The following is a 24,587-nucleotide window of genomic DNA, read 5'->3' on the forward strand; positions in this document are numbered from 1 at the left end:
TTGAGCCCGTTCCGTCGTTGTTTAACTTAATACTTTACACGTATCCGAAAGATGCTGGGAATGCACCAAAAGGACGTTTTACTCTTTGTCGGAAAGCTGCGGCTTCACTGCCTCGGCGGTGACCGCCAAGTTTGCCCGTTTGCGGGACAATGAGTGCGTTTTCATGTGCTTCCGAAGGGCCACCAGCTGAATGAAGCGTTTGTCACACTCCGTGCAACCGTGCGGCCGTTCACCGGTGTGCGTCATCACGTGATGCTTCAGGGTTTCCGCCTTCCCGAACGACTGGCCACAGTGGGTGCACTGGAACTCTTTGATGCCGCGGTGTACGATACGAACGTGTCGTGCTAGGTTTCCAGAGCTGGCGAACGCTAGGCCACAGGTGCTGCACGGGATCTTCCGCTCTTTGGTGTGATAATTAATGTGGGTCCGCAGCTCAGTCTTGGTCGTCTTCTTTATCCCACAGTGGGGGCACTCGTAGTTTTTGATGCCCTGATGGCGCATCATGTGTATCCGCAGTTTGTCCGCGTTCACGAACTTCCGATCGCACATGGTGCAGGAGAACGGCAGATTGCCGGTGTGAGAGTAGGTATGGGCCTAGGGAAACAAAAACCGATATTAGATGTGTCTCGTGCGCTCTCACTAAGGTTGCTGGTTGTCTCACCTTCAAGGCACCGAATGTCGTGTACGATTTACCGCACTGTTCGCAGATGTACTTTAGCGTCCCGCGGTTAACATGATTGGGGTCATGAGTTTTCCGATGTTTTCGCATGTTTGCCATCGTCGTGTAGGTCAGACTGCAGGCGGGGAAATCGCACGGAAACCGCTGCTGCTGTTCGTTCATGTGCTTGTTACGTATGTGCATCTTCAGGTTGAACCACTTGATAAACTCCTTCCCGCAAATGGTGCAGACCGCCGGTTTCAACCCCTGATGGGCCCGCAGATGCCCATTGAGCCGGGTTTCCGTTTTGAACTTTGTGTGGCACACATGGCAAACGAAAAGAAAAATGCCGCGCCCCTTGATGGGGACAGTGACCGAGTCTAGCAATTTTTCACTATCGTTCCGGGCGGGATCGGGTTGTAGTTCATGATCCTCTTCCCCACTTTCAGCACCTTCATCGTCGGTCTTCGCCGCTTCCTTTAAATGCTCATAATCTATAGGTTGACAAAACTCAACATAATCAGTGGTAAAGGGCGTGTTCCACGGATCTTCCGGATCGTCGGTACTGGAAATAACACTTTCTTTCACTTCCAAACTCAGCTTATCGTCCTTCTCGGGTTCATCACCCGGCGGGGCCGGTATAAGTAACCGATCCGCATTCTGGGTCGAAAGTGCGAGTAACGAAACATTAGGGTTTCTGAAGTTGTTAGGGACATGTAGGACTCTGGGGCGCACTTACCTGTAGGAGATGCTCGTGCACACGAATGCAAAGGGAGCGGAATTCATCAAATTGCTGCAGTTTGAGCCGACAGCCATCGCACACTTTCGGACAGCAACCATCCTCAGACTTGTACACGGTGATCGATGTGAGATTGTAGTAGATGTCCGAGAACTCTCTTAAATCTTGCATCACTTGTAAATCGGCCAGCTCACCACACGCTCGGCAAACCCCGCTATCCATGTCCATCGGGTAAATGCACCGGAATCGAAAAATCGAAATTTAACAATATTTTCTGCCCGTTTGTTTTGATGTAGTTGGCGGCAACTGACAGCTGTTTGTTGATGTTCACCCAGGACAGTGGTTGACGGAATTCTAACAACAAGCCGCGAGTAGTAGTAGTAGTTGGTTTTATTGTTGAATAGCCTTATTTTATCATTGTTTAACATAATTGGTTAGTTCTGTTTATGTTTGTGTTCCATCATGTGGGAAAAAGGAGAAAAACACGCGACAAAAAAAAAATGTTTACACATAATAGTACTTATTCTACGCTTACAAGCCGCGAGTATAAATATAGTTTTCTTCACCCAACAGCGTCTCGTAGTACGGTCCGCAAGAAATAACACAAAACAATGGTAACGATGCGTGAAAAATTTATTTATTGAAAGTGTTGCCTCTACAGTACGAGATATTGCGTGCTTTAAGTCTTGCGGGCTTTTATACGAGCCGACCGACGCTTTAATGGATAGTGGAACGACGCTTTAATCTAATAGACTTGGGGATAGAAACGTTGCGAACCGAAGTCGATTCTACATGAGGGGATCATCTTATGTAGCCATATGATCCCAGACTCGGACAACCACATGCAGGGCTCAATGGTCAATCTGTTCAGCCGGGGGAACTTTTCCGCTATCTGGCCAAGATCCTTGTCCTTTATCTTCAAGCGTCGACGATGTAGCGGTTGGCGATGGAAAAGTTGGGTTAATTGAACATCACGATTATAAGCCTTAGTTACTGTCCCTGATGCTTACCTTGGGAACACTTAGTGTCAAGCACCGAACGTTATTGCGATGAATGAAGCTAATGCTCTCAACGTTGCGTATTTTAAGTTCCTCTAAATGATCCAATCTGTCAATTCTAACAGAATTGTCGTCTGCTGTCTGCGAAAGAAATCAAAGCGATTGAAATGGCGCGTAGCACCAAACATCTTCAAACGCCGGTTCAACTTACCTGTTTATGCATGTCAAATTCTAAGCGTCGAAGACACGAAAATTTCCCGCAGATGAACTCAAAATCCAATTGAAGTTTGATGCCAGGCCATGTCTTGATGCACAGACAGTTCAATTGCGGCGCAGCTTCGAAAAGGTTCTCGAGAAAAACGCGAGTGGGAGGTATTGCCAATTCGACTGATTCGAGTGATTTGATAGCTCCACGAAACAGTTTTGTGTCCAGTTTTCCACCTAATTCAAGATCCTGCAAAAATAACATATTGAGTAAAATATTGTTTTTCTTTCGTTTCATTTGCTTACCCGTAGTTTAGTTAGTTGCACCAGCGATTCTAAAGTACCTTCTTCCGGATTCTTCAAAACAAGGGACAGATACGTCAGCTCAGGACAGTGGATAGTAATACTTCGAACCCATTCTACTGGAATACGCACGAAGACGACGGAGAGTCCTCGAAGCAAGGAGTGTCTTGGAAAAAAATCATGACTTCTGCTTAAATCCACCTCTTCATTCGTCCAAAAACCAACTCCTCCTATGGAAAAAACCTTTAGATGTGGGAACGTTAGCTCGAGAAATTGGGTGAAATAGATTGACTTGAACCGATAGACGTTAACGAGTTTTAACTGCCCACTCAGGTGTCTCCATGTTTCCAGTTCACCATCTGTCTCGCAGCTCATGTAAAGAATCTGCAAATTTGCGACATTCATTCGGAAGCAATCAAATTGATTTTTTTTATATCCGTACAGCTCGAGGTATTTTAGCTTCGTTAAAACAGGGAATGGTCCATTCGTTTTGTAGTTGACGTCAATGGTAGTTTTAATGGAGAAATGTTGTACTTCAGGAGCTTCTAGCAGGATCAACCGTAATTCTTCGAAAGTTAATCCATAATCAACTTTCAACCTTCGAACAGGAAGCTTCATCGTTTGCAGAAACCGTGATAAGCGTTCAAACGGATCTTTGTTACGTGAAAAACCATGGTGATGAATGTTGCGATAACTCCTGCGGGTGTTTAGCACAAGTTCCCATCCGCCATTAGGCTGCACCAACCAAACACGGTCCATCCTTTGACCGGAAAAAGTCAGTTCCGCCCACCGACGGCACACGAGCGACGCTCGCTTCAACTCGTACAGATCGAGGTGATCGAAAATCTGGCACAAAACCTGCCAAAAACAAACATTTGTTAGATAGTTACATTTGTTTTATGTTGTGAATCACTTACTTCATCGGGCAAATCGTTTAGGTTCATGTTTTCTACGAATGTTCTCTGCGCAAAAACAAATTAGACGATCAGAAGCAAAGCCGGCTAGATCAAAACAGTATTAAAAACCGCGCTGTCAGAATGACTGTCAAATGATACGGACGTATTTGACGTTTTAATTGAACCGATAATTTTTCATAGCGGTTTCGGTTAGTATTTTAAAGTGGTCCCTCGGTTTCGATTTCGGTTTAACCACAGTTTTCTACAGTAGAATAAAAACAAATATTCACTGTCAATAATTGTCGCTTTTTTTTTGTTCCATTTATTTCGAACATGAACATCGGTGATGCTGGTGTTACATTTGTCGATCTAGTATTAAGTGAGGCGTTCTACTTGGAATGGTGAACACTACAGCACGTCATGATCTCTGATGAGCTGTGTGTCTGCTGATATTCTCCGAGTGACCCGATCGATCTGCGCACATCGCTGTGCTCTGTTCTCCGGACGATCTAGCCGATGCGTGATCGACGGCGATCTGGTCCGGAGTTTTCTCGAACTGCCCGCGAACGTGAAACAGGAGGTGACGAAAAAGATTGGCATCTGTATCGAGGAGATCTGCGCCGATCTGATGGAGATCGAACACGTGACGCACGCGTTCTGTTCGTGACCGTGATTTCATGTAATTCTACGTGATCAAACGTGATCATACGTGCTAACTCACGAAACGCCAGCCGTCGTTAGTAAACACGTGGATCGAACGCAAACCAGCCAACTCACATCGCCGACACAATCGGCTGAACAATGCCTCCCCGATCGACACTATGACTGCCCCTAGGTGTGTCCTCGTTTCGGACCGATCTCACACAGGTCGTAACGGGACACGAACGGCAAAAGCCGCACATTGGACCGTTCCCGCTTCGTACGGAGCACACAGCCCGACGTAGTGGAACATGGAACACCACGTGATTACGTATTCTCAACGCTCATGGAGTCAACAGCAGCCACAATAAGACCTGCGGCCTTCTTGACGACGGACAACCACCAGCAACACCTTCGCGAACCCATTCCAGAGTTCTCCAACGACATTGCGGACGAAACAGACCTCCACCGATTTCTCACCTGGCGTCACGCGGTCACATCGTCGATTCCCCTCCGATACCGCTGAGGTGCAGTCTGGCAGTGGCGTATATCGGCCAACTAACTCAAAAACGCTGCCCAAGACACTCGAGACCGATTTAGATTTTCCTTTATTGTTCTTTTTTCTGTTTTGGTTCAGATTGCTTACGTTCTAAGGTTTTGTCTTGTTTCGTCACGTTACCGCCGTATGCTTCGGGGGCTGCTAGATGCTCCCACCGTTGGGACGAACGCTGAATCGATCCGCTGCGGATTGGAAAAGGCAGAAGAAAAAGTAGTTGCCGCCATCCCTCTTACGCAATTCTGTCCAGCTGCAGCCGTTTGTCCTTCAGGGCGATCGAGTCCCGTACGATGATAACGAGCAAGGGCACAGCACCAAGCACCATACAAACGCCCATGCAGTAGAAACAGATCTCATACCCACCGGACATATCGCGCATCAAACCTACATAATTGCAGTGAGCGGTGAAGTGGTGATGGTCATTTTTGAATATTTTTTCGTTTGTTTGATGAAATGAAATGATTAAACAGTTTGGTTGGCGAAATCATTTGGTATCGACGCGTAAGCGAACGGCAGAACGAATGGCGAGGAATCGAGCGAGCGGACGGAGCCGACGGAGCGGACGGAGCGGACGAAACATCGAGAAAGAGAAAAAGAGAGAAAAAGAGAGAAAGAGAGAGAAAAGAAAAAAGAGAAAAACAAAAGAAAGAAAGGAAGACATTGCAAGAAACATGTTAGTCACGGCGGGAAGTCCGGCTTGCACCAACGGGGGGGCTGGCGTTAGATGGCGACGGAATCGATAATTCAGTTTTCCGTCGGTTAAAAACCTGCTAGTGGTGGCACCGAGATTGCACCAATACTTTGGAACATCCGAACCAAGCCATAGCTGGAGCTAATGCGCTCCGTTCCGAACAGGTCGGCCAGCAGCACCGGGACTAGAAGATACCAGCTTCCCAGGCAAAGCCCATAGCATCCGGCGCTGACCACTATAACGAACCAGGCGTTGCTGCTGGACGGTATGGTGAGCACGGCGGTCCCCGCTCCTAGAATGCTGTAAGGGAACCGAAGGTAAGGCAATGGAGAGTCCCGAAACAGCGCCAGCGCTGTACACCTACCAAACAATGTACGCTTTCTTGCGATCGAACAGGTCCAAATCCGAGAGCCAGCCCAACGCCAGTCGTCCCACTAGATCGAGGGCCGCACTAACTGCCACCAAGTAGCCCGCTTCCGACTTGGTGTATCCTGGGGGGGCGCGATCAAAGAATAGAACAAACCGGTCAGGCTACACAGGACAGGCCCCCGATGGAAACCGGCCATACTTACCGGCAGATATGACGTAGGCCGGCAGATAAAACAGCATGTAAGGGCATCCGACCGACATTAAAGCCACCGAGAGGCACATCAATATGAACGTGATCTCCTGCAGAAGTGTGATATCCAAATATCTGCGTGGCGAAGAGAGAGAACTCAGTCCGACACACCTCCTGCTGCCGGATGTCCGCTATACTTACTGGCTTATCTTTTCCAATAGCGTCGCCTTGTACACCGTGTACTGGTCGTCGTCAAAGATTTCATTCAGATCCCCCACCGGGGTCGGGATGATCATGCTCTTGCTCAGCCCTCGGTTGTTGTTCTGTGCCAGCGCCTTCGGTGCCGGTACGGCCGGGGGACACAGCAGGGAAGCCGCACTCGTGACCGTCGGTATCGTTGTAGGTTCCCCAGCGGGTGCCCCGGTGTTGATAGTGTCTTTCGTGCCCGCCGATTTTTCCATTCCACCCGCCGCCGCCAGGAGCAAGGGGCCCAACAGTGGAGCTTCGTTGTCGGCCGCCCCCAGAGTCGTTTGCGATCCGATCGCTTCCGGTGCCGGTTGCGGCGGTGGTCGTCCCGCAACCACCGGCGGTTGCGTGTCGGATGATCGCTGATGTTGCTGGTGTTGGTGGTGCTGCCGGTAGCGCATACTGTTCCGCTTCGAGTCGTACCCGCTGGCACGGTTCTTATAGACGCAGGTCGAATCGGTGCTCAGGTCCTCGACCGAGTGCAGTATGCTGCAGCTTCTGATCGACGAAATGGGCTTAAGAAAGATTGCACTCGAGAGGATATCTTTCAGTTCGTCTTCACTTTCTTGGAGCGTTTTTTCCGTAATGTTGACTAGAAAATGGTAGGGTTCGTACATAGTAGGCAAAAAGTATCAGGTTATCCGCTCTTTTGTGACTCGGCACAGGAAACACACACACACAGAATCAATGGGGGGAATGTTGGGGACGGTTTGTTGTCGGAGAAGACAAGGTAAGGTGTACAGGATACGGAGGCAGCGAATTACTACTGTTTGTGCACCGTTTTTCGTTCGTTTCCTTCTCTTTAGGTTTGGCCGATTAGGTTTCGGCACGCGCTTGACCTGAGTCCGAGTACCGAGCCCCTAACCTCGACTTTATTCGCTTGATTCGTATATTTATGTGCCTGGGGTCCTGCCTCCTTCCGTGAACTCGCGAACACTCTGTGAATCACCGCTCCGCGAACAGTTAAGGCGCACCAATATCACCAATAGTCCTAGCGAGAGAGCCCTAAGTTCTCCCCTAGCGCCCTTACGTGCCGTAGGAATTCCGAAAACGTCAAAGGATCGTTTGTGTCATTTTGTGCCATGTTATGTTTACCTTCTCTGCTTCTGCGGCTTCGACTCCTGACCACCTGGGACCGCCGGGACGCCGTAGCGTATCCACAAAATTCACAGCAGCAAGTGCCGGAACGTTTCACGAATCACGAACCTGCCCCCACCCACCAAGGGGCCCCCACTACCGGGCCCTCCCAAGGCATCCATCCCGCTCGCCACACATGCACGCCGATGAATTGAAAATTATGATGTTAACAAACCAATGGGCAACGAATCGGCTTGAAACAGTTCATATACCAAAAGCACACGTAAAATGCGAGATGGAGATGGATAAGGCTTCTGTCAGCAACGCCTACGTGAAGCTAAAGCCCAATATGCAAGCCAAATTTGGTCAAACTCTGTCTCTCTAGCAAGGCGCTCTTTCCGAAAGTCCTCAAGAACTCCGTTTTGCTCTTGTTTCAAGCCTCTTGTTTTCGAGAACTAAAGCAGTACTGAAATTGAAATTCGAAATCATAACGAACGACACAAAAAAGAGGTGGTAAAATAACAGAACGGCCATCGTGAACTGTAAAAAGCAATACGCAGCAAATCACCTCACCAATCAACTGATAGGAAAACCGAAACCAAGGGGGTGTTATCACAGGTACGGGGTCTCCCGATGTGTGCCTTCGAGCACTTGATTTGGCCAGCACATGGCTCACTGGCCAGCCCGCGGGCTCTTCGGCCTCACACGCTCTCTCTCACCCATCGGTAGCACACACACACACACATACACAGAGCGTTGCACTACGATCATCCCACACAGATCGCGCGATCAGGACACATCAGGATGCTCACTCTGTACTGCCCCAGGCCGCGGTGTCTCATTGATCTAAACGTTTCAACGTTTCGGATAATGGCCGGGCCGGGGCAGCTTTGGGATTCGCATTGCCACTCTGGAGGGCTTGCTTGCTTTTGAGTAATTTCTCTCTCTCCCTGCCTCTGTGTGGGGAGACTTTTGGCTACTTTTGAACAAAGTGACGGATGAGAGAAATTTTATCTGCAAAAAATCTAGAAAAAAATAGAAGCGATTTTATGTGCCGTTTCATCATACCCGTTTCAATTGATTGATCATTCGGTTCTGTGATCGGTCGGTCTCTTTGTTGGATGGTCTGTTCGTTTGTGTGTTTGTTTGAGGAATGTACGAGTCCGAAAGTGTAGTGTTGCGTTCATGTTGCCAATGTGTGTTCGCATGACAGTGTAAAGTAGGCCATAGAGTCGCCATACACATAATGTGTGCTCGTGTTACTTTGATGGGCAACTAGTGTGTAAGCCAGTGCGTGTGTGTGTGCGTGAATGTCAGATGCGTATTTAGTACGGAATGGTCAAGCTAAAATTATAAGAGAATATAGTATACATTATTCCGCATCACGAGAATGAGACGACCAACTATGCGCTTGGATGCACTCGACAACCAGATTTCCCACAAACCAGTACCTCCTAACAGACACCAGAGACAGAACGGAACTAAAACAAAACACGGCCACTAAACACTGCTACTTTACCGGAAGTGCCCAACGTGAAGTTTTTGTACCAACACACTAGTAGCAGAAGTTCTAGACTAGATCTCGCCCTAAACCACGGACAACCCTCGAGGAGGAGCCCCAACTCTGAAGTGTGCCAGCGTTGGCTCGTCGCCAAAACACCCGCCTAAAGTCCCGTCCTAACACAACTTCTAGAAGATTCAAGAGGAACAACATAACCTAACACTGGTGACGGTAGAGGCTAGTTGTGGATAGAAGCTTCAAATGGATCAAGAAACTCAAGACTCAAGAAACGAAACAACTCAGCCCTCAGCCCTACGATCCCGCCGAACTTTGGACCTCCAGCGAAGGGCATCCACCGTGCCATCCACATCTTGCGTATCCACAAAAACAACAAAAATCAAACAAAAAAAAAACAAACGTAACGGCAGCGATGCGGTGAACCGTTCGGCAAGCGAACAGGAAAAGTGTAACGCACATGCACAATCAACGGTCGGTCGTCGCCTTTGAGTTGGCCGCGTGAGTTAAGGGCCGACCACGGCAACGAAAAGGGAAAACCAAATTTGATTGCGTAAAGCATATGAACACCGAGCACCGAGTACCGCGAGGCGCGTCCTTGCGTGTGCGAACTTACCGAACTTGCTGTCGACATTCGAGCTACCCCGGGTCTGATCGTCCAGAAAGAGGTCCTCCAGACAGCGCTTGCTCAGGTGGTCCTCCGACGAGCTGAGATGACCGAGCTGGTCGCGGAAGTCGGTGCGCGACGAAAACTGGGTGCCGTCCTTCGATTGCTCCGTGTCCGATTTCTTTTCCAGCGGCCGGTACAACGCTCCGGACACGCAGACGTGCAGCATGCATCCGCCTTTGGGTGGGTGAGAAGAAGTCAGATTATTAACCCAAACTCCTCACTCCGCGATCAGCTTACCCAGTATCAGCAGGGTTCCGTGAAAACCGAACAGCTGGATCAACCGCTCAATGAGCATCGGAAACACGAAGCTCCCGGCAGCCGTACCCGAGATGGTTATCCCGTTGGCGAGAGCGCGATGTTTCTCAAAGTACTGCGACACGATCACGATCCCGGGTGTGGTCGAGAGACCACCGCCAATACCTGCGAATAGCGCAACCGGAAGTGAGAACATCACTCTGTTAGGGCCAACGCTAGAGCGGCCATCGCCTACCAGTCAGTATGCCGAAGGTGAACAGTAGATGATACAGGCTGGTGGCGAAGTAGCTGAGCGTGAGCCCAAGACTACAGAACACGCCGCCAATAATGACCACGATGCGGCAGGAGAAGCGCTGGCACAGGGCGCTCGACAGCGGGGCCAGCACCAAGCAGAGCGCCGAAAGGATGGCCGGTATCCAGGAAGCGGTGGTGGCCGACGCGTTTGCGAAGTTCTCCATTATCTCCACGTACAGCACGCCGTACGATTTGACCAACCCGGCGACCCAGAACTGCACCGAGAAGGCACCGAATACGATGATCCAGCCGTACCCACCGTCCGGTGGGCTGTCATCGTCGTCCTCGCTCGAATCGGACGTGACCTGCTTTCGTTGCCGCTGAAGATGGAGTCTTTGCCTGAAAGAGGGGGTTAAAGAGTTGCCAGATTTCCCACTACCAACTGCACCGCCGCGCTGCTCCGCCTTACTTCTTATTCCGTATCTCACGCGACTTCGCTATCAGTGGCCGCGCAGTTAAACTCGAAACGGTCAGCAGGTTCTCGTTGTCGTCCTCATCCAGCTCGGTCGACGGCTGGGGCTCCACTAGGCGAGTTCGAAAGATAGATAGAGTCCACAGCACAGTTAGGTTCACAGTTCTAGATCAGGGAGACCAGATCCCGCTACTAACCTGTGTGCGACTTGAGCGGATTATACGGTGCATCGATGGCCAGTGACGAGGGACGCAGCAGGGTATCGTTCCGGTCGCCGCCAGCGCCCGGTCGGCTTTGCAACGGCCCACCGAGAAAGTCCAGCAAGCTGGTGTTATCGTTGTTGGCACTCTGCTCACGGTCTGCCCTTCCGAGGGCAGTCGGCTCCTGGATCTTGCTGGCGGCGATGGCGGCGAACCCGGCCGATGGTGCTGGTGGTGGTGGAGCCGACGGACCTGGGTCGGGTGCGTTGGCTGGCTCCGGTCGAGCCGTAGACACCGGCGCTGACTGGATCGAGAACAGCGACCCACTGTTCTCGAACTCGGCCAGCAGGGCCGCGTTGAGCGGTGCCCGGCATCGCTGGTCCGAGATCGACGGGTGGTACACGGCGTCAAACAGGCGGCTGTCGGTCGTGTGGGCCGGTATTTCGATATCCTCGGAAAAGAGGCTTTTCGGTCGGAGGTACTGGTCGAGACACTCCTGCGATGCCTGGCAAAATAAAAAAAAAAAGGTTTTTTTATAGGTTACTTTCTCAGAACCCAGGGCTGAGGGCCATTGTCCGAAATTAATAATTTTGCAATGCAAGATAACAACAGACGAACTGTTCAAAGGCATTGCTGGAGTGTAATGGAAATAATTCTACTTTTCTTCCATGTTTTCCTCGAAGCGATCCATGAACTTTGCTAATTTTCAATTACTTCAATTTTCATGATCGACCACAGGAGACACAGATTGTTGGGCAATGGCGTTTAACCGAGGGCGACCCCTAAATGCCAAAGAGTCAGTCCTACGCACAGTCAGGTACAGCTTCGTTAGAAGTTGTTAAGGATAACCACAGAAATGACTAATTAAATGCATTGCTCAAAGTTTTTCCCATTACAACCGTTCTTCTTTCTTTGCTGGCTTGATGATTCATTGTGCAATCGAAATGTTTGAAATATTAAATCAATACCTCCCCACACAGCAGTGACGAGCGAAAGCACAACCGGAGTTTCTCCGGTCCAGTTCGTTTCGAAGCCCCGACGCTCCGGCACGCGATGTTTGCAAAGGATTAGGTGTAATTCAATCAAAGCCTCATTTTGTGTCGCCCGAGCAGCCGAAACCGTCAACGCGACTGTCAACTTTTTATCTTTCGTTTATGGCCATTTATCATAAAAGAAACCATCACTCTGGTATCCTTGGGCCACACACAAAACAAGGACACACAACGTCTCGTTTTCCCGTATATCTCCTAATAGCTTTCTGGGCGACTCCAGATACTGGGCGGCTCCATCAACCATGCGCCTCCATTGGCAAGGCATTCCTCCAATTATGAGCGAACATTTAACATTCGTAATCCTGTGGTTAGGTGGTTAACCACTGGCAGAGGCACTTCAGCTAACCCGAAAGCCAAGAGAGAGAGTCGAGAGTACTTAGACCAAAGCTGACTAATTGAAGGAATTAAGCGCTTTAGATTAACACTCTTTCATGTACGATTTTTAGTAAAATATCTTGCCAACATACACAATTTAATAAAGCAACATGTCAATATAAGATATTTTGATGACTTTCAATGTCGTGGCGATTGAACCGGACCGGAATATTCCAATAGATACCTACCATATTGACGTGCCTCAGAAAATGCGCAGTTTATCCCAGCTTGTTGCGATTCTAGGCACGAGCCATCGACAAAACTTTAAACTAACCTCGTGAGGTAAGGTGAGGTCCTGTCACCCGACCCCATACGTACTTATCCGGAGACTGGGGACAGGGACAGGCCACGAGCGAGCAGTTTGTTGATTTTCTCCACAACTTTCAAGGCCGGTGGCTTGAAATTGAAATTAATAGTCTTGTGCCCATTCAACTTTGTCCCCAGTTTGTTGTTTAATGTGTTTTTTGAAAGTTTTTGCGTAACACAAGCGTGGCACAGCGTTGCAGAGGGCCAAACATTAATTCCTGTGACATTTACTGGCGCTAATCGCATCAGCCGTTGCCGCTAGCGAGTTTGTTAATTCGATCGGTAATTTGAAACGTGTTCGATGCCGTTTCGCCATAACCGAGCAAAGTTGACCAGCGTGCGGCCCGTGGGGTTAGAAAGTTTTCATTGGAGCTAAATTTACCAACCACTCCATTCGGTTCGATCGAACGCTGTCTGAAAGCGTGTGCTCAGTGTACCGGCTGGGGAGTTTTGTGCAAGCTCATGGCTCAATTTGCCCCAAGCCAATCAAGCATCTCAAGGGCAATACCGGCACATGGAGCCTCCGGAACCATCGGAACGCGGCTAGCTGACGTCTTTCGACCTGTCACAGACACATCCGGCACAGCCAGCGGGAGGCACAGCGATGGCATGACCATCACCACCACGGCCACGGCCATACGCCGGATGCTTGGTGCGGACACGGTCCGGTGTGCCCTGCGCTTTTGTTGTTTGATGATGGCTACGGCCTGTTAAAGCTCGGGAAAACCGGTGTTTAGTACACAACAAGGAAATAACTATGACGGCACTTTCATGGTCGTCGCGCCGCAAACCATATACGACGCCCCGGTTTTTCCTCTTTTTCGCCGAGGGCGTGCCACCCTGAGTCTCTTGCTATCGTCGGTTGGCTTGGATGGTGCAATATCATTGGAATTTGCCGTAAGAATCATCATTATACACGACCCAATGGCAGTCGGCTGACGGAGGGTTCCTTCCGCCTCCGGTTGATGTCATCGGAGCCGCCAATGTAATTACACTTTGGCATCCATTGCCGTATCGGTTGTGGGAAATTCATGAGGCTTAAGAATTTCAAGGTGAAGAAGTAATAAGAAGGCAAAGTGTAGGTGCACAACGCGCAGGGTTCAGTTTTCGTGCTTCTCCCCCACAACTCACAATGGACACGTCCACAGGTTCACCCAAGGGCTACTGAGGATTGTAATTTTCCATCCATCTTTGTGGTGCAACGAAGGAAATAATGAGTATTTCCTTCACCATCATTTATGAGTGGTTTATGATGGAGCCGATGAGCATTTGCTTTTCTGTGTGTGTGACGTCAATGGAATCGTGTGCGTCTGTATCATACAGGCTCATAATATAAGTTCAATAGCACTTCGTAAGTGATATTGTTTTAGTACTGCACACACTTTAACGATTTCTGGTAAAATAAAACGAATGTCCTATCGTTATATCTCTACATATTTACATTCGTTTCTATTTTTAGTACCTCTAATCCAATCATCCATTATAAGCGAACATGTAATTCAATCAACAAACTTTATTGACAAGTAATGTTAACGAAGCGTCCTCACGCATAGCGAGACAAAACTTCTCATATCTCACATAAACAAATTTCATCTCATTGCCATCGACAAACTGCCAACCAATGCCTCCTTATGCTGATCTACTGATATTTCACCACCTTCGAAACTGTTGGTTCATAACAGCGGTTCCAATATTGGATCCCATTTCTGGAAACCGCCTCGAAACCGCCCCTTAAACCGGTTGCTGGTGAAGAGCAAACAGTAACATCAAAACGAAAACTAGTGTCATAACGTTTGTTGCCTCGTTTCAGTTGGACCTGACCCAACTGAAATATAATGTAAGCCGTCGGGTTGCCGTACCGGACCGTTGAAGGTAAGCGTTCACGCAACTCCTGCGCACAGGAAGGAAGTTCAATTTCCTGCCTTTACCTTTCGTTGCACAATCGTTGGCAGGGAAAAGCGTCAACAAAGCTACAAAATACCGCCCACGTTTGCCAACAGTACCGTGCTGCAGATACGTGGAGAACAACAGATCCATAGCGAATCGATACCATCGATCTGTTGGTGTCACCGGCTTAACACACCACTTGACCACCGGAAAAGAGTGATAAGAGTGTACCGATACATATTTAATAGACCACTCCATCACATAAAGCTTATTGCTACCCAGTCCCAGCCGTCCCAAGGGCTTGCCGATGCAAAAACCACCTAAGCCCGAATTGCCCATTTCATCAAACGGCGACAGATTACAAGGGGCGAAAACAATCCTTTTCGCCATTCACAATAATCGCAGCAGTATCCGAACAGCTGCAGCTGAATAAAGCATCCGAAAGGTAGCAGCCGCAGAAGCAACAAAATATTTAATCAACGATTGTTCGGTCGATTCGTTGCAGGACACGAAACGAGGGAAACCCGCAGCACGCAGCAGTCGACGACGCCGACCTGCCTTCGTCCTGCGGTCGGTGTCTGTGACCTACATTCGACCAGCAGCAGCAGCAGCATCCTGCTGGTAGCTGAGCAACTCGCTACAACCCGTTTTGGGGCAGTAACAATGGGGCGAAAAAGTGGGACACCAGAATCGAAGCGCTCGAAGTACGACGGATGGACTCTTTTGCATTCAGATGGCATACGATGGGTTTTAATTAGTGCGAGGATGTCGCGATTTCAGCTGCTTCCGGGTACAGTGCCGGAAGTCAGCTCGCCAGTAGCTGTAGAGTAACAAACATCGGCCTCCAGACCCTGTTTCGTAATCAACACCCCTTCCCATTGCCGAGTCGCATTCAGATGCGACCGCGACGCGTTCGCCAGATGAGCAGAACTTGACATCCCAGCCACCCTCTGTCGGGGACCAACATTCAATGCCGAGTTCTTCAGCCACCCCAAACCTCAACGAACACTGTCCTGCGCAGGTTCTGCTGTCGCCCGTGCCTCGAGGAACGCGAGGCGATGCGGCCGAGATGAGCCGAAATGGCCGTGGAGAAGAGAGATACACACAGCTGCTTCCCTTTCCGTCGGCCGTCTCTCCTGGTCCACACCCGCCCCATTTGGGGCGGGAGAGAGCGAGTATTGATTTTCCACGAACTTGTACATTGTCCCGGACGCTACAGGCCTCCCGCGCCCACCCCCAAAAGAGCTTGCCAGCGACAAACAACCCCCGTACTGGTAAGGGGGACTCTGACGTAACGCCACTCACCTGGAGATTCCATTCTTTTGGCAGAGACATTTTTCGTAGATGGCGAACTTTCCGTTCTTGAAACTTGGTTTCATTGGACTAACGGGGCCTGGTGTTTGCGTCGCCGGCAGTTGGAGGATCGTCGACGGGTCGCAGTCGTGCTGCGCTTTGTACGGGACACACAGAAAAACCACACACACAGTAGGTCTGCCGTTACTTCCGTTCCGGGGGTTCCGGTTGCGCTTGTTTGGGCCTGGCTTTCTGCACCAGTTTCGTAATAATACGTCGACACCGTTCGAGGTTGACTGTGGTAGACTTCGGACTAACCCGACATTTTGCTGGCTTTTTCTCTAGCGTTTTTTTCCGAGCGAGTGGTGTGGTGCCTTCTAAAGCACTGCCCACTTCCTTCAGCGGACTGCGGAACGTCGACTACTCTTTTCCAATTGTAATAATTTGCTAATATTGTCGTGTGGCCCACCTTCGTATGGGCTGGGGAGTCCCTTTAGGGTTTAGGGCACCCGGCTACAAAACGGCTAATATACTCCTTCGGCTCGAACAGTCCGCTACCGGATAGTTTGGGGAAATACTTTGAGTTACACCAGTACTGGTTTCGCGTGCCGTTTCCAGACGGACGCCTAATTTATATGCTAGTAGTACGATTAAAACGGGGTCATAGGATTCACTAGGGTATCGTGTAATTCTTCTTCGTCTAGATAATACTATCTCGCGAGGGCCTGTCTTTGAGACAGGATTGAACCCGACAATGGAAGGGTCCTATCATATACGGTTACGTTTGGCAATCGGCTAGCGGTTGTTCACCCTTTCGTTCACGTTTACTTTCCAACTCCTCCCGAATCTGCTCCTGCTGGTGCTCTAGTGTGGTCCAGGTTGGTTCAGTCTTTCTACCAATTCTACCGCATCGGTTTGCTAACAAAGCCGCAAAGCCGTCACGAAGCAAGAGAAAAGCCCGAAAAATGGCGTTCACCTATGCCACGGGTCGCCTTTCGAGTCCAGTTCCGGTTGCTGATCAGCTTTCCGGGACCAAGTGACTGGTGGCACAATGGTGCTGGGTGTACAATTATCTAACAGGCGCTACGGAGACAGGGCAGGTAAGCCGAGCTGGGCGTCGAAACGGGCGTATCGTCGAACAACACAACGAATCTATCGGCACGGTCTCGGTCGTCGGTGGTACAATTTGTGTGTGCGCACGTGTGAGTGTGTGTGTGTTTTATCGCTAACGCCTCCTCTATTGCTTTCTCCAGAGGCCACTAGGATCGACTGGCAAGAACTTGCAACGCAACGCAGCAGCAGTGTGCACTGATGGATAACCGAAATGAAAATGACTGTCCGCGAAACCGGAACGAAGCACTGCGTCTGCAACAATGGTGGCCCGACCCGAACACCCCGAACCGTTGGGGCCATAAGGATTCTCGGCGACGGACGCGTTGGAATGGGACAAAAAGTATGCCAGGCAGCTACGTACGAGACTATTGCTGTTCCACTCCTGCGTACATTTGTTATCAGGAGCCGCGCACAGGCGCACTTCCATTGTTTTCTGTCCACTTTATGGTGGCGTGATGGGTGTTTTGACAAACGGCCCATCCGAGGCGCGGTACCATAATTGTTGTGCAGGGCGTTGTTCAAACTTTGAATCCATGCAGACTTTCGTCTCGGAAATTTAGTTAAAGGCGATGAGAGTTTTTTGATTATCTGAGATACGAGAAGTTACGTCTTACTACGGGTGGGGGCGCCCAGCCCAGCTCACGTTAGTTACTAAGGTCCAGCTGAGAGCTATAATACGAAGTGATCGGCTTTAGGATCACATAGGAAAAATTTTAGCATGACTTTATGTTGTTCTCCTATTCCTCTTTAATCAAATTCATATTTAAAAGGATATTTTTTCCAGCCCAACATATTACTTACTCTATTGTTTGAAGATCCGATGCTACACAAATAAATCAAAAATAATATCGCTCAAACAGCCTAACAAATAGGGTTTAAGAAAAGCTGAAAGATGAAAGAATAATTAAAATTAAAAATCTAAATACTAATAGATGGCTAATATGGCCATTAGTGCAACTGCTTCGTGCATTATATTTTTGCTGCACTTCGCAGTGTCACGCGATTATCGTTTGGTGGCACTGACCTTTTGTGTCATTGGCATGGAATATAATGAACCTATCATGCATTAGATCCTGCCACTACAACGACAACATTATGGCGCAAGAACTAATTGTTTGCCATAACGTGAAGTTGAAACCCGAAACAAAGTAATATTTGGACTGGATTGCATTACAACTGAGCACAACAATTAGACAGCAATTAGACTATTAGCAATTAGACAGATGTTCCATCCAGAGGTTTCTTGGAGACTAAGCTGACCTTATCAGCCTCCAGTCGCTGTCCGACCTTCCAAACTTTAAACATCGTTTGGTGCGACCTTCCGAAATGTACCGGAAATTGGAAGTCAAAGTTTTGGAATTTAAATTTGAACAAATTAAACCTTGAGCATTGGCACTTGAAGGTGTACACAAAAGACGAAACCTTCTATAGGTCAACGCCACAGGTGGTTATCTTAGCGTCGGGCGGTATTAATTGCATCGTGACATAGGGAGCTCGAGCGGCAAGAACTTTTTCGCAACTGTCGCACAAACCTATGGCTGATAGCGAAAGACGACGGGGTTTCCTGTTTCACTCAGTGCGCCTATTATATTCCACCATTAGCAGCCTTTTCGTGGTATAAATATTCGTACAATGGCTCCAGTGCCACGTTCAGTTGACGCTCTATTCCAGGGAAATAATGAGGCTTTTCCATTGCTTCCTATTGCTTTTTGCAACAGGTGAATTTCAGGTGCAGTGCTCGAAGCTGCTGTACAAAAATGTGGAAACGTTCGACTTTGACAACGAAATAGATAACCAGCCCGGAGACCAGGGGAAATCCCGAGCCAATCGCACCCAGGAAAGGATTAACTTGACCGTTCCAGGTATGAAGGGCGAAAGTGTTCTTGTTTTCGTCGGCCAGTAACTGGTTGGTTGGGCTGTTCACCAGGCACCAAGTGGTGCGGACCGGGCAATACGGCCAGCGACTACGAAGATTTGGGCTCTAACTCGGAGGTAGACAAGTGCTGCCGTGATCACGATCACTGCGACAACATACCGGCCGGTGAAACCAAATATGGCCTTAAAAACACCGATTACTTCACAAGGTTTGATATAAGAGTAACGATATTTCGACGGGTATAGATCATGATCTTCACGCTTGTCTCATCGACAGATTACATTGCAAGTGCGATCGCGACTTTCAGAACTGTCTGCACAAGGTTAACACAACGTTTTCCAACAAACTCGGCAACTTCTACTTTACCGTGCGCGATCAATGCTACAAGAAGCAACACCCGATAGTGGACTGTGCCGAACATACGAACAAGTAAGTGAACCATCAACTGAAACAACAGACGGATTTTCCAACATAACATTCCGTTTTACAGAATTTTTCTCCGACGATGTGTCCGGTACGTTCTGGATACTTCACGCAGCGATGCCTGGCAGTGGTTCGATCTTCCGTTCTACGACGGTAATATGTTCGATGGCTTTTAGAATCGCTTTGGGAATCGTAACCATGTTTATTCGCTCAACCACGACACACACACACGCTAGTGTCTTGTGTGTAGTGTCTTATCGGTAGGACAATGATCATTCTGTAGGGTACTCTGGACCCTTTAAGGAACGGAAAATGCACGTATGCTTGGAGTGCTTTCGAGGGGAAAAACAGCAACAGTATCAATAAATTAACAGTTCGTAAAATCACACATTCGACTAGATGGTTCCCGTGTCGGCCAGCCTTTTCATTGGCGTCTTTTAGTCGGCCTTTGGTTTCTCTGTCAGGAACAGTTCACGGAAGGTAGCTGTCTTAAATAGGGGCACCGACAGCACTGCACCAACACACGATCCGATCCAGTACACGATGATGTGTTCCAAGGCGGAGTTGCCCGCACAGCCCCACTTCAGGGCGGTCGCCAGGACTGGGTTGAAGTAACCGCCGGAGTAGTTGAATGCTGCAAACACAAAAATAGCTGTGCGATAAATACATGACGGAAGCACGACGGTCGAGCTAGGATTTCCCTTTACCGGCAACGACTAGGCTGGTGCCGATGAACGAGTCGATCATTGCACCGAACTTTGCATCCTTCTCCGATATCACCTTCGAGGCCAACCGGCAGCAAAGCGTGGCGAAGCCCTCGATGAAAGCACCAAGATAGAGATTGACCTAACGGAAAGGAAGAGACGGTTCACTGTTTCTTCGTTCTGTTAGCCTTAGAAACCCACAACTCACCTGAAGATCAGCTTTACAGTCCTCGAACGCACGTCCTTCGTGTGTTTCAGCCAGCTCGAGCCACCAATAAAGCTGCACATAACGGAATATGGCACATCCGCCCATCAGCTGGGCCCAGATCTTTAGCGCCGCTTCCTTCATGCTGACTTCGCCTGCGATAAAAACCGGGCATCGAAATCAACAAATTTGTTAACATAGCCTAAACATAAGCACATTATGATCTCTTTTCAACCTCTGAAGACAAATTATTGAGGGCTGCATTAACATAAATTATGATGCCTTGATCATCAGCTATATCTATGATCATAGCGCAATAAAACACAAACTGATCATAACATGATCACTTCTAATTTCAAACAATAAATTTTAATAATCTAGAAACGCGTAACTTTTGTTTGCAAGTATACTAATAAATGCACGTGTGTGGGATTGTTTATTTCCGTATTACGAGGCGAAACCCGTCTTGGAATCTGACATTAGTAAAAATGGTGAAAGCAGTTTAAAAATAAAACACATCTTCGGCTCCCTAAGGTCTGTACGGGGCAGGGGATGCTGTTACTTGCGAAAAGGTTGGTCAATTGGAATGCCCAACAGTTGTGGTATGTCATCTTATTCGCCCAGATCATTCGCTAGTCCAAAAAAATCACCACCCAAGCACCTAAACACTGATCGACCGGCAAGCCACGCTGTTCTGCGCCCCCCCTCTTACATAACCGACCTCGGCGACGCACTAACCTTCGACAATTTGTTCCATATAGGTGTAGGGGCACGCCGTAGCTGAGCCCCAGCTGCGGCCCCACCATATGGTGAGCGCGAACAGGAACACCGCATAGGTAGCAACACCAAAGTTATCGGCCACTGTAGTAAAAATACACAGGAATGGAAAACAAACCGTTAACAACCTGGTTCCTGATCCTGGGAGAGCCGCCCCGCTCCTTGCAGCCCGTACCCACGATCAATTCGAAACAACATCCGCACAGTTCGGCGGCGGCGATCGCCTCAAAGAACAGATCCTTCACCAGGCCATCCTTCGACATGCGTTCGTTCAGCTTGCGGGCCACGATCGCAATAAAGCAGGTGAGTGCAATGAAAAAAGCACTGTAACCAAGCTGTTCAATGGTCGCCATCTTAACTATTGTTTTCGTCACACACACTTCGTTTCGAATGTCTCACTATTTAGTTTTTCGTCGGGCGTCTGCCCGACTATTCGTGGCGCACTGATCGAATGCAAAACCTTAACTGCTCAGCAATTCGTCGTGACGTCGCCTAAGTCGGTCTCGGATCGGTCTCGACGGGGGGAACTCAATGTTGCGAAGCAAAGTAAAAATAAACCGCGCCAACGACACAGTGGACAGTGGGACCCACTTGCAAGCACTCGGCGTTTGTGCGCGTCCGCGAGGTCGCAAATAATAGCTTCCCGTCGTCGTGGTGTGTCTCTCCATGATCGTGATCGCATGTTTGTTTGCGTGTGAATGGGGACAAATTAATTCTTGACGTGGTACTGTTGCTCCCCTCCCCCAGTCTGTCCGGTGGAGGCATGACAAATTAATTTGAAGGTGAAGCAAGAGGTTTTGACCTTCAAAACTCGACTCACACCTTCGTTCCCGTTTCCTACGACAGTCCGTGGATCTTTTCGAAGCGCCACTTAAAATTCTCGATAGGCATTTGGAATACATTAATTGAAAATAGTAATCATTCTTACAATGTACTCCAGAAACATACTAAAACCGTTGCAAGTTTTTAAAGGCGCGATGTTTGAATCGAATCGGTTTTGCATCGGTTAACCGGTTCCGCTCCAATGTGACAGATTGACAGCGTGTAAAAAAGCGCGAGTTCGTAAACAAAAAAAGGTATCCGCTGCCCCACCCCCACCCATAAATGTTGCAGCTCCGTCAGCCGGTTCCGGCTTCTGCTTTCGCAGAAAGTATGTTGTTTCGCGATACTTTCTGTCCGATGTGATACATATCAAGTGCAATCTCTCAGCTTTTGGGAAAAGTTGAAAGTGAAAGTCCCCGTGAATTGTGTCCTGAGTAAATCCGTGACGTGGCTTGGGAGTTGTTTGAAGGGCTGCCAAAACAAGACCTCGATTTGATACTTATCTCGTATCAGTAACAACTTCTTGACGATAGCGACATAACTACGAGTACCTCGGCCAGCAAACGTTTCGTTGTTTGTTGGCAATTCCCATAAATTACCTATGCTACTTCAATACAAACCCCGAAAGTGATCGGTCCGTGACAGAACAGCTCTAGCAAAATTGATTATTTAATATAGCAGTAATTGGAACAACGAAAACCTAGTTAAGAAACATGTTCACAAGACAAATAGTTCGTACGATCAGGTAAAGGCCGGTTTTGCGGGTTGCACTACCTGTATACTAAATCATGGCAATGTATCGTTTTGCAGATCCCATCGAGCAAATGTGGCGGCCGTACCTAGCATAGCGGGAGCGGGGGATAGGGGAAGATGCACGGTTGCCCAATCGCCGTTGGATTCGCAGCAACGAGGTCATCAATCAGGCGGCAACGAATCAAGTGACAATGTGCTACCGACATTGTCACTCATCTTTGGAGGATCAATTATGACATACCTGATAACGGAAAAGATAAGTACGTACTGTGAGCGCGCCACCGGGACAGGTGTGGACATTAATCTCAAGAGACAAACAAAAGCAATCAGAAAAACAACAATGTTGCAGCAGTTGGTATTGAAACTTACAACTTCTTTGCTTCTTAAAATAACGTCTTGAAGGCGGACCATCTTTTGCTCAAACATCACCTCTTGCTCGTTGCAGAGAAAAAGTCGACGAAAGTTTACGCTAAAGAGGCGTCACTGGAGGAGATCCGCAAAGCGCACGATACGCTACGGAAGGATCTGCCCGAATTCACGATGGACGAGATCGTGAAGCACAACGCACCGGTGCCCGGCATCTGGGTGACGTACGGAATCGGTGTCTACGATATCACCTCGTTCGTGCCGAAGCACCCGGGCAGCGACAAGGTGATGCTGGCCGCCGGTGGAGCCATCGATCCCTTTTGGCACATCTTTCAGCAGCACAACACGCTGGAGGTGCTGACGCTACTGGAAACGTTCCGCATCGGAAACCTGCGGCAGGACGACGTGGTTGGGACGGCGGACTTGCACGATCCGTGGGCAGCGGAACCGAAACGCCATCCCATCCTGAGGCCGGCCACCTTGAAACCGTTCAACGCGGAACCTCCACCAGCGGTGCTGGTGGACAGTTTTCTGACGCCCAAGTAAGTCAACCAGCACAATTGATCATTCTGTCGCCGCAATGGAGTTACGAACCTTTTTCTACACGTTGCAGTGAGTTTTTCTACGTCCGCAACCACTTGCCGGTGCCTGAAGTGGATCTCCAAACTTACGAGCTGGAGCTCGAGAACGAAAAGACGAAAGACTCCAAGACGATCCGGTTCGACGATATTCGGAAGTACCCGAAGCACACCGTGACGGCGACGATCATGTGCGGTGGCAATCGGCGCAGCGAAATGATGGAAGTGAAACCGATCAAGGGTCTGTCGTGGGGTCCGTCGGCGGTCGGAAACGCGCAGTGGAGTGGCGCTCGGCTGCGAGATATTCTGCGCGATGCCGGTGTACGCGAAGACGACGAAGATGGTCACGTGCAGTTTGAGGGACTCGATACCGATCCCACCAGCACAGCTTACGGTGCTTCAATTCCGCTCGCCAAAGCGATGGATCCTCGTGGAGACGTCATTCTGGCGTATGAAATGAATGGTCAACCGTTGACCCGCGATCACGGATTTCCGGTTCGGGTGATCGTCCCGGGTGTGGTCGGTTCGCGGAACGTCAAATGGTTGGGACGGATTGTTGTTTCGCGGGACGAAAGCAGTTCGCATTGGCAGCAGAATGACTACAAATCGTTCAGTCCGAGCACCGACTGGGATACGGTGGATTTTAAAACGGCACCGGCAATTCAGAACATGCCAATCACGTCGGCCATCTGTGTGCCGACAAACGGTGCCACGTTGGAGGCCACCGATGGATTTGTGATGGTGAAGGGGTACGCTTGGTCGGGTGGTGGTTCCGCCATCGTGCGCGTCGATCTGACGGCCGACGGTGGCAAGAGCTGGATCGTCGCCAATCTGGACGAGGAGGAAAAGGGTACGGGCCCCGGACGGCGCTGGTCGTGGACACTGTGGACGGCCAAGATTCCCGTTAGCCCCGGCCAGAAGGGCCCATTAGAAATATGGTCCAAAGCGGTCGATTCCAACTACAACACGCAGCCGGAAACGTTCGCCAACATCTGGAACCTGCGTGGGGTCGTCGGCAACGCGTACAGTCGCGTGCGGATCAATGTGAAATAGAATGCTGGCAGCTGGTTGCCACGCGGGACGGAACTGTGATTGGCGTGAAGGTGCAATTTCTGAAATATCAAATAATTCAGCTCAAGCAATC

At 49.3% G+C, this 24,587-nt stretch overlaps 5 protein-coding genes across 6 annotated transcripts; 2 read left to right on the plus strand and 3 right to left on the minus strand.

Annotated features, from left to right (window-relative positions):
• Positions 1 to 78: 78 nt before the first annotated feature.
• LOC128278404 (gastrula zinc finger protein XlCGF57.1-like) lies at positions 79 to 1,568 on the minus strand. The gene is made up of 3 exons (XM_053017133.1): positions 1,382 to 1,568; positions 662 to 1,152; positions 79 to 594 (listed from the first exon to the last, which is right to left on the minus strand). The coding sequence occupies exons 1-3, from the start codon at positions 1,566 to 1,568 to the stop codon at positions 79 to 81; spliced, it is 1,194 nt and encodes a 397-aa protein (XP_052873093.1).
• A 3,526-nt stretch (positions 1,569 to 5,094) lies between these two features.
• Positions 5,095 to 16,089, minus strand: LOC128268396 (uncharacterized). Its single transcript, XM_053005470.1, has 11 exons — positions 15,839 to 16,089; positions 10,911 to 11,418; positions 10,711 to 10,825; positions 10,243 to 10,640; positions 9,990 to 10,172; positions 9,699 to 9,926; positions 6,445 to 7,081; positions 6,257 to 6,378; positions 6,049 to 6,175; positions 5,761 to 5,984; positions 5,095 to 5,377 (listed from the first exon to the last, which is right to left on the minus strand). Exons 1-11 carry the CDS (start codon positions 15,866 to 15,868, stop codon positions 5,226 to 5,228), a joined length of 2,724 nt encoding a protein of 907 aa, XP_052861430.1. The 5' UTR covers positions 15,869 to 16,089; the 3' UTR covers positions 5,095 to 5,225.
• A 2,528-nt stretch (positions 16,090 to 18,617) lies between these two features.
• On the plus strand, positions 18,618 to 19,414 carry LOC128268398 (phospholipase A2-like). The gene is made up of 4 exons (XM_053005473.1): positions 18,618 to 18,801; positions 18,867 to 19,023; positions 19,092 to 19,244; positions 19,306 to 19,414. Exons 1-4 carry the CDS (start codon positions 18,618 to 18,620, stop codon positions 19,412 to 19,414), a joined length of 603 nt encoding a protein of 200 aa, XP_052861433.1.
• Positions 19,354 to 21,435, minus strand: LOC128268397 (aquaporin-11). 2 transcript variants are annotated; one of them, XM_053005471.1, is made up of 5 exons: positions 21,100 to 21,435; positions 20,886 to 21,008; positions 20,151 to 20,302; positions 19,946 to 20,084; positions 19,354 to 19,902 (listed from the first exon to the last, which is right to left on the minus strand). In XM_053005471.1, the coding sequence occupies exons 1-5, from the start codon at positions 21,275 to 21,277 to the stop codon at positions 19,676 to 19,678; spliced, it is 819 nt and encodes a 272-aa protein (XP_052861431.1). In that variant the 5' UTR covers positions 21,278 to 21,435; the 3' UTR covers positions 19,354 to 19,675. The 2 variants fall into 2 exon arrangements, with proteins under 2 accessions (XP_052861431.1, XP_052861432.1); XM_053005472.1 differs by having other exon boundaries at positions 19,388 to 19,872; positions 21,100 to 21,426.
• A 936-nt stretch (positions 21,436 to 22,371) lies between these two features.
• Positions 22,372 to 24,566, plus strand: LOC128267633 (sulfite oxidase, mitochondrial). Its single transcript, XM_053004519.1, has 4 exons — positions 22,372 to 22,491; positions 22,557 to 22,759; positions 22,945 to 23,407; positions 23,479 to 24,566. The coding sequence occupies exons 1-4, from the start codon at positions 22,460 to 22,462 to the stop codon at positions 24,494 to 24,496; spliced, it is 1,716 nt and encodes a 571-aa protein (XP_052860479.1). The 5' UTR covers positions 22,372 to 22,459; the 3' UTR covers positions 24,497 to 24,566.
• Positions 24,567 to 24,587: the final 21 nt, after the last annotated feature.

Source organism: Anopheles cruzii, chromosome 2 (assembly GCF_943734635.1).
Source record: "Anopheles cruzii chromosome 2, idAnoCruzAS_RS32_06, whole genome shotgun sequence".
Classification (NCBI taxonomy): Eukaryota; Metazoa; Arthropoda; class Insecta; order Diptera; family Culicidae; genus Anopheles; species Anopheles cruzii.

Excerpts from the sequence above, each read along its gene's own strand:
- LOC128267633 (XM_053004519.1), top strand. The coding sequence starts at position 22,460 with ATGTTCACAAGACAAATAGTTCGTACGATCAG. Across the intron at positions 22,492-22,556 it reads CAAATAGTTCGTACGATCAG|ATCCCATCGAGCAAATGTGG; the intron begins GTAAAGGCCGGT and ends ATCGTTTTGCAG. Across the intron at positions 23,408-23,478 it reads GACAGTTTTCTGACGCCCAA|TGAGTTTTTCTACGTCCGCA; the intron begins GTAAGTCAACCA and ends TACACGTTGCAG.
- LOC128268398 (XM_053005473.1), top strand. The coding sequence starts at position 18,618 with ATGAGGCTTTTCCATTGCTTCCTATTGCTTTTTGCAACAGGTGAATTT. Across the intron at positions 19,024-19,091 it reads AACACCGATTACTTCACAAG|ATTACATTGCAAGTGCGATC; the intron begins GTTTGATATAAG and ends TCTCATCGACAG. Across the intron at positions 19,245-19,305 it reads TGTGCCGAACATACGAACAA|AATTTTTCTCCGACGATGTG; the intron begins GTAAGTGAACCA and ends TCCGTTTTACAG.
- LOC128268396 (XM_053005470.1), bottom strand. The coding sequence starts at position 15,868 with ATGTCTCTGCCAAAAGAATGGAATCTCCAG. Across the intron at positions 9,927-9,989 it reads CGGAACCCTGCTGATACTGG|GCGGATGCATGCTGCACGTC; the intron begins GTAAGCTGATCG and ends ACCCACCCAAAG. Across the intron at positions 6,176-6,256 it reads GGCCTACGTCATATCTGCCG|GATACACCAAGTCGGAAGCG; the intron begins GTAAGTATGGCC and ends GCGCCCCCCCAG.
- LOC128278404 (XM_053017133.1), bottom strand. The coding sequence starts at position 1,568 with ATGCAAGATTTAAGAGAGTTCTCGGACATCTACTACAATCTCACATCG. Across the intron at positions 1,153-1,381 it reads ACAGGTAAGTGCGCCCCAGA|ATTATGAGCATTTAAAGGAA; the intron begins GTCCTACATGTC and ends GTCAACCTATAG. Across the intron at positions 595-661 it reads CGACATTCGGTGCCTTGAAG|GCCCATACCTACTCTCACAC; the intron begins GTGAGACAACCA and ends TTGTTTCCCTAG.
- LOC128268397 (XM_053005471.1), bottom strand. The coding sequence starts at position 21,277 with ATGGCGACCATTGAACAGCTTGGTTACAGTGCTTTTTTCATTGCACTC. Across the intron at positions 21,009-21,099 it reads TTGTTTCGAATTGATCGTGG|TGGCCGATAACTTTGGTGTT; the intron begins GTACGGGCTGCA and ends TTTTTACTACAG. Across the intron at positions 20,085-20,150 it reads ACTGTAAAGCTGATCTTCAG|GTCAATCTCTATCTTGGTGC; the intron begins GTGAGTTGTGGG and ends CCTTTCCGTTAG.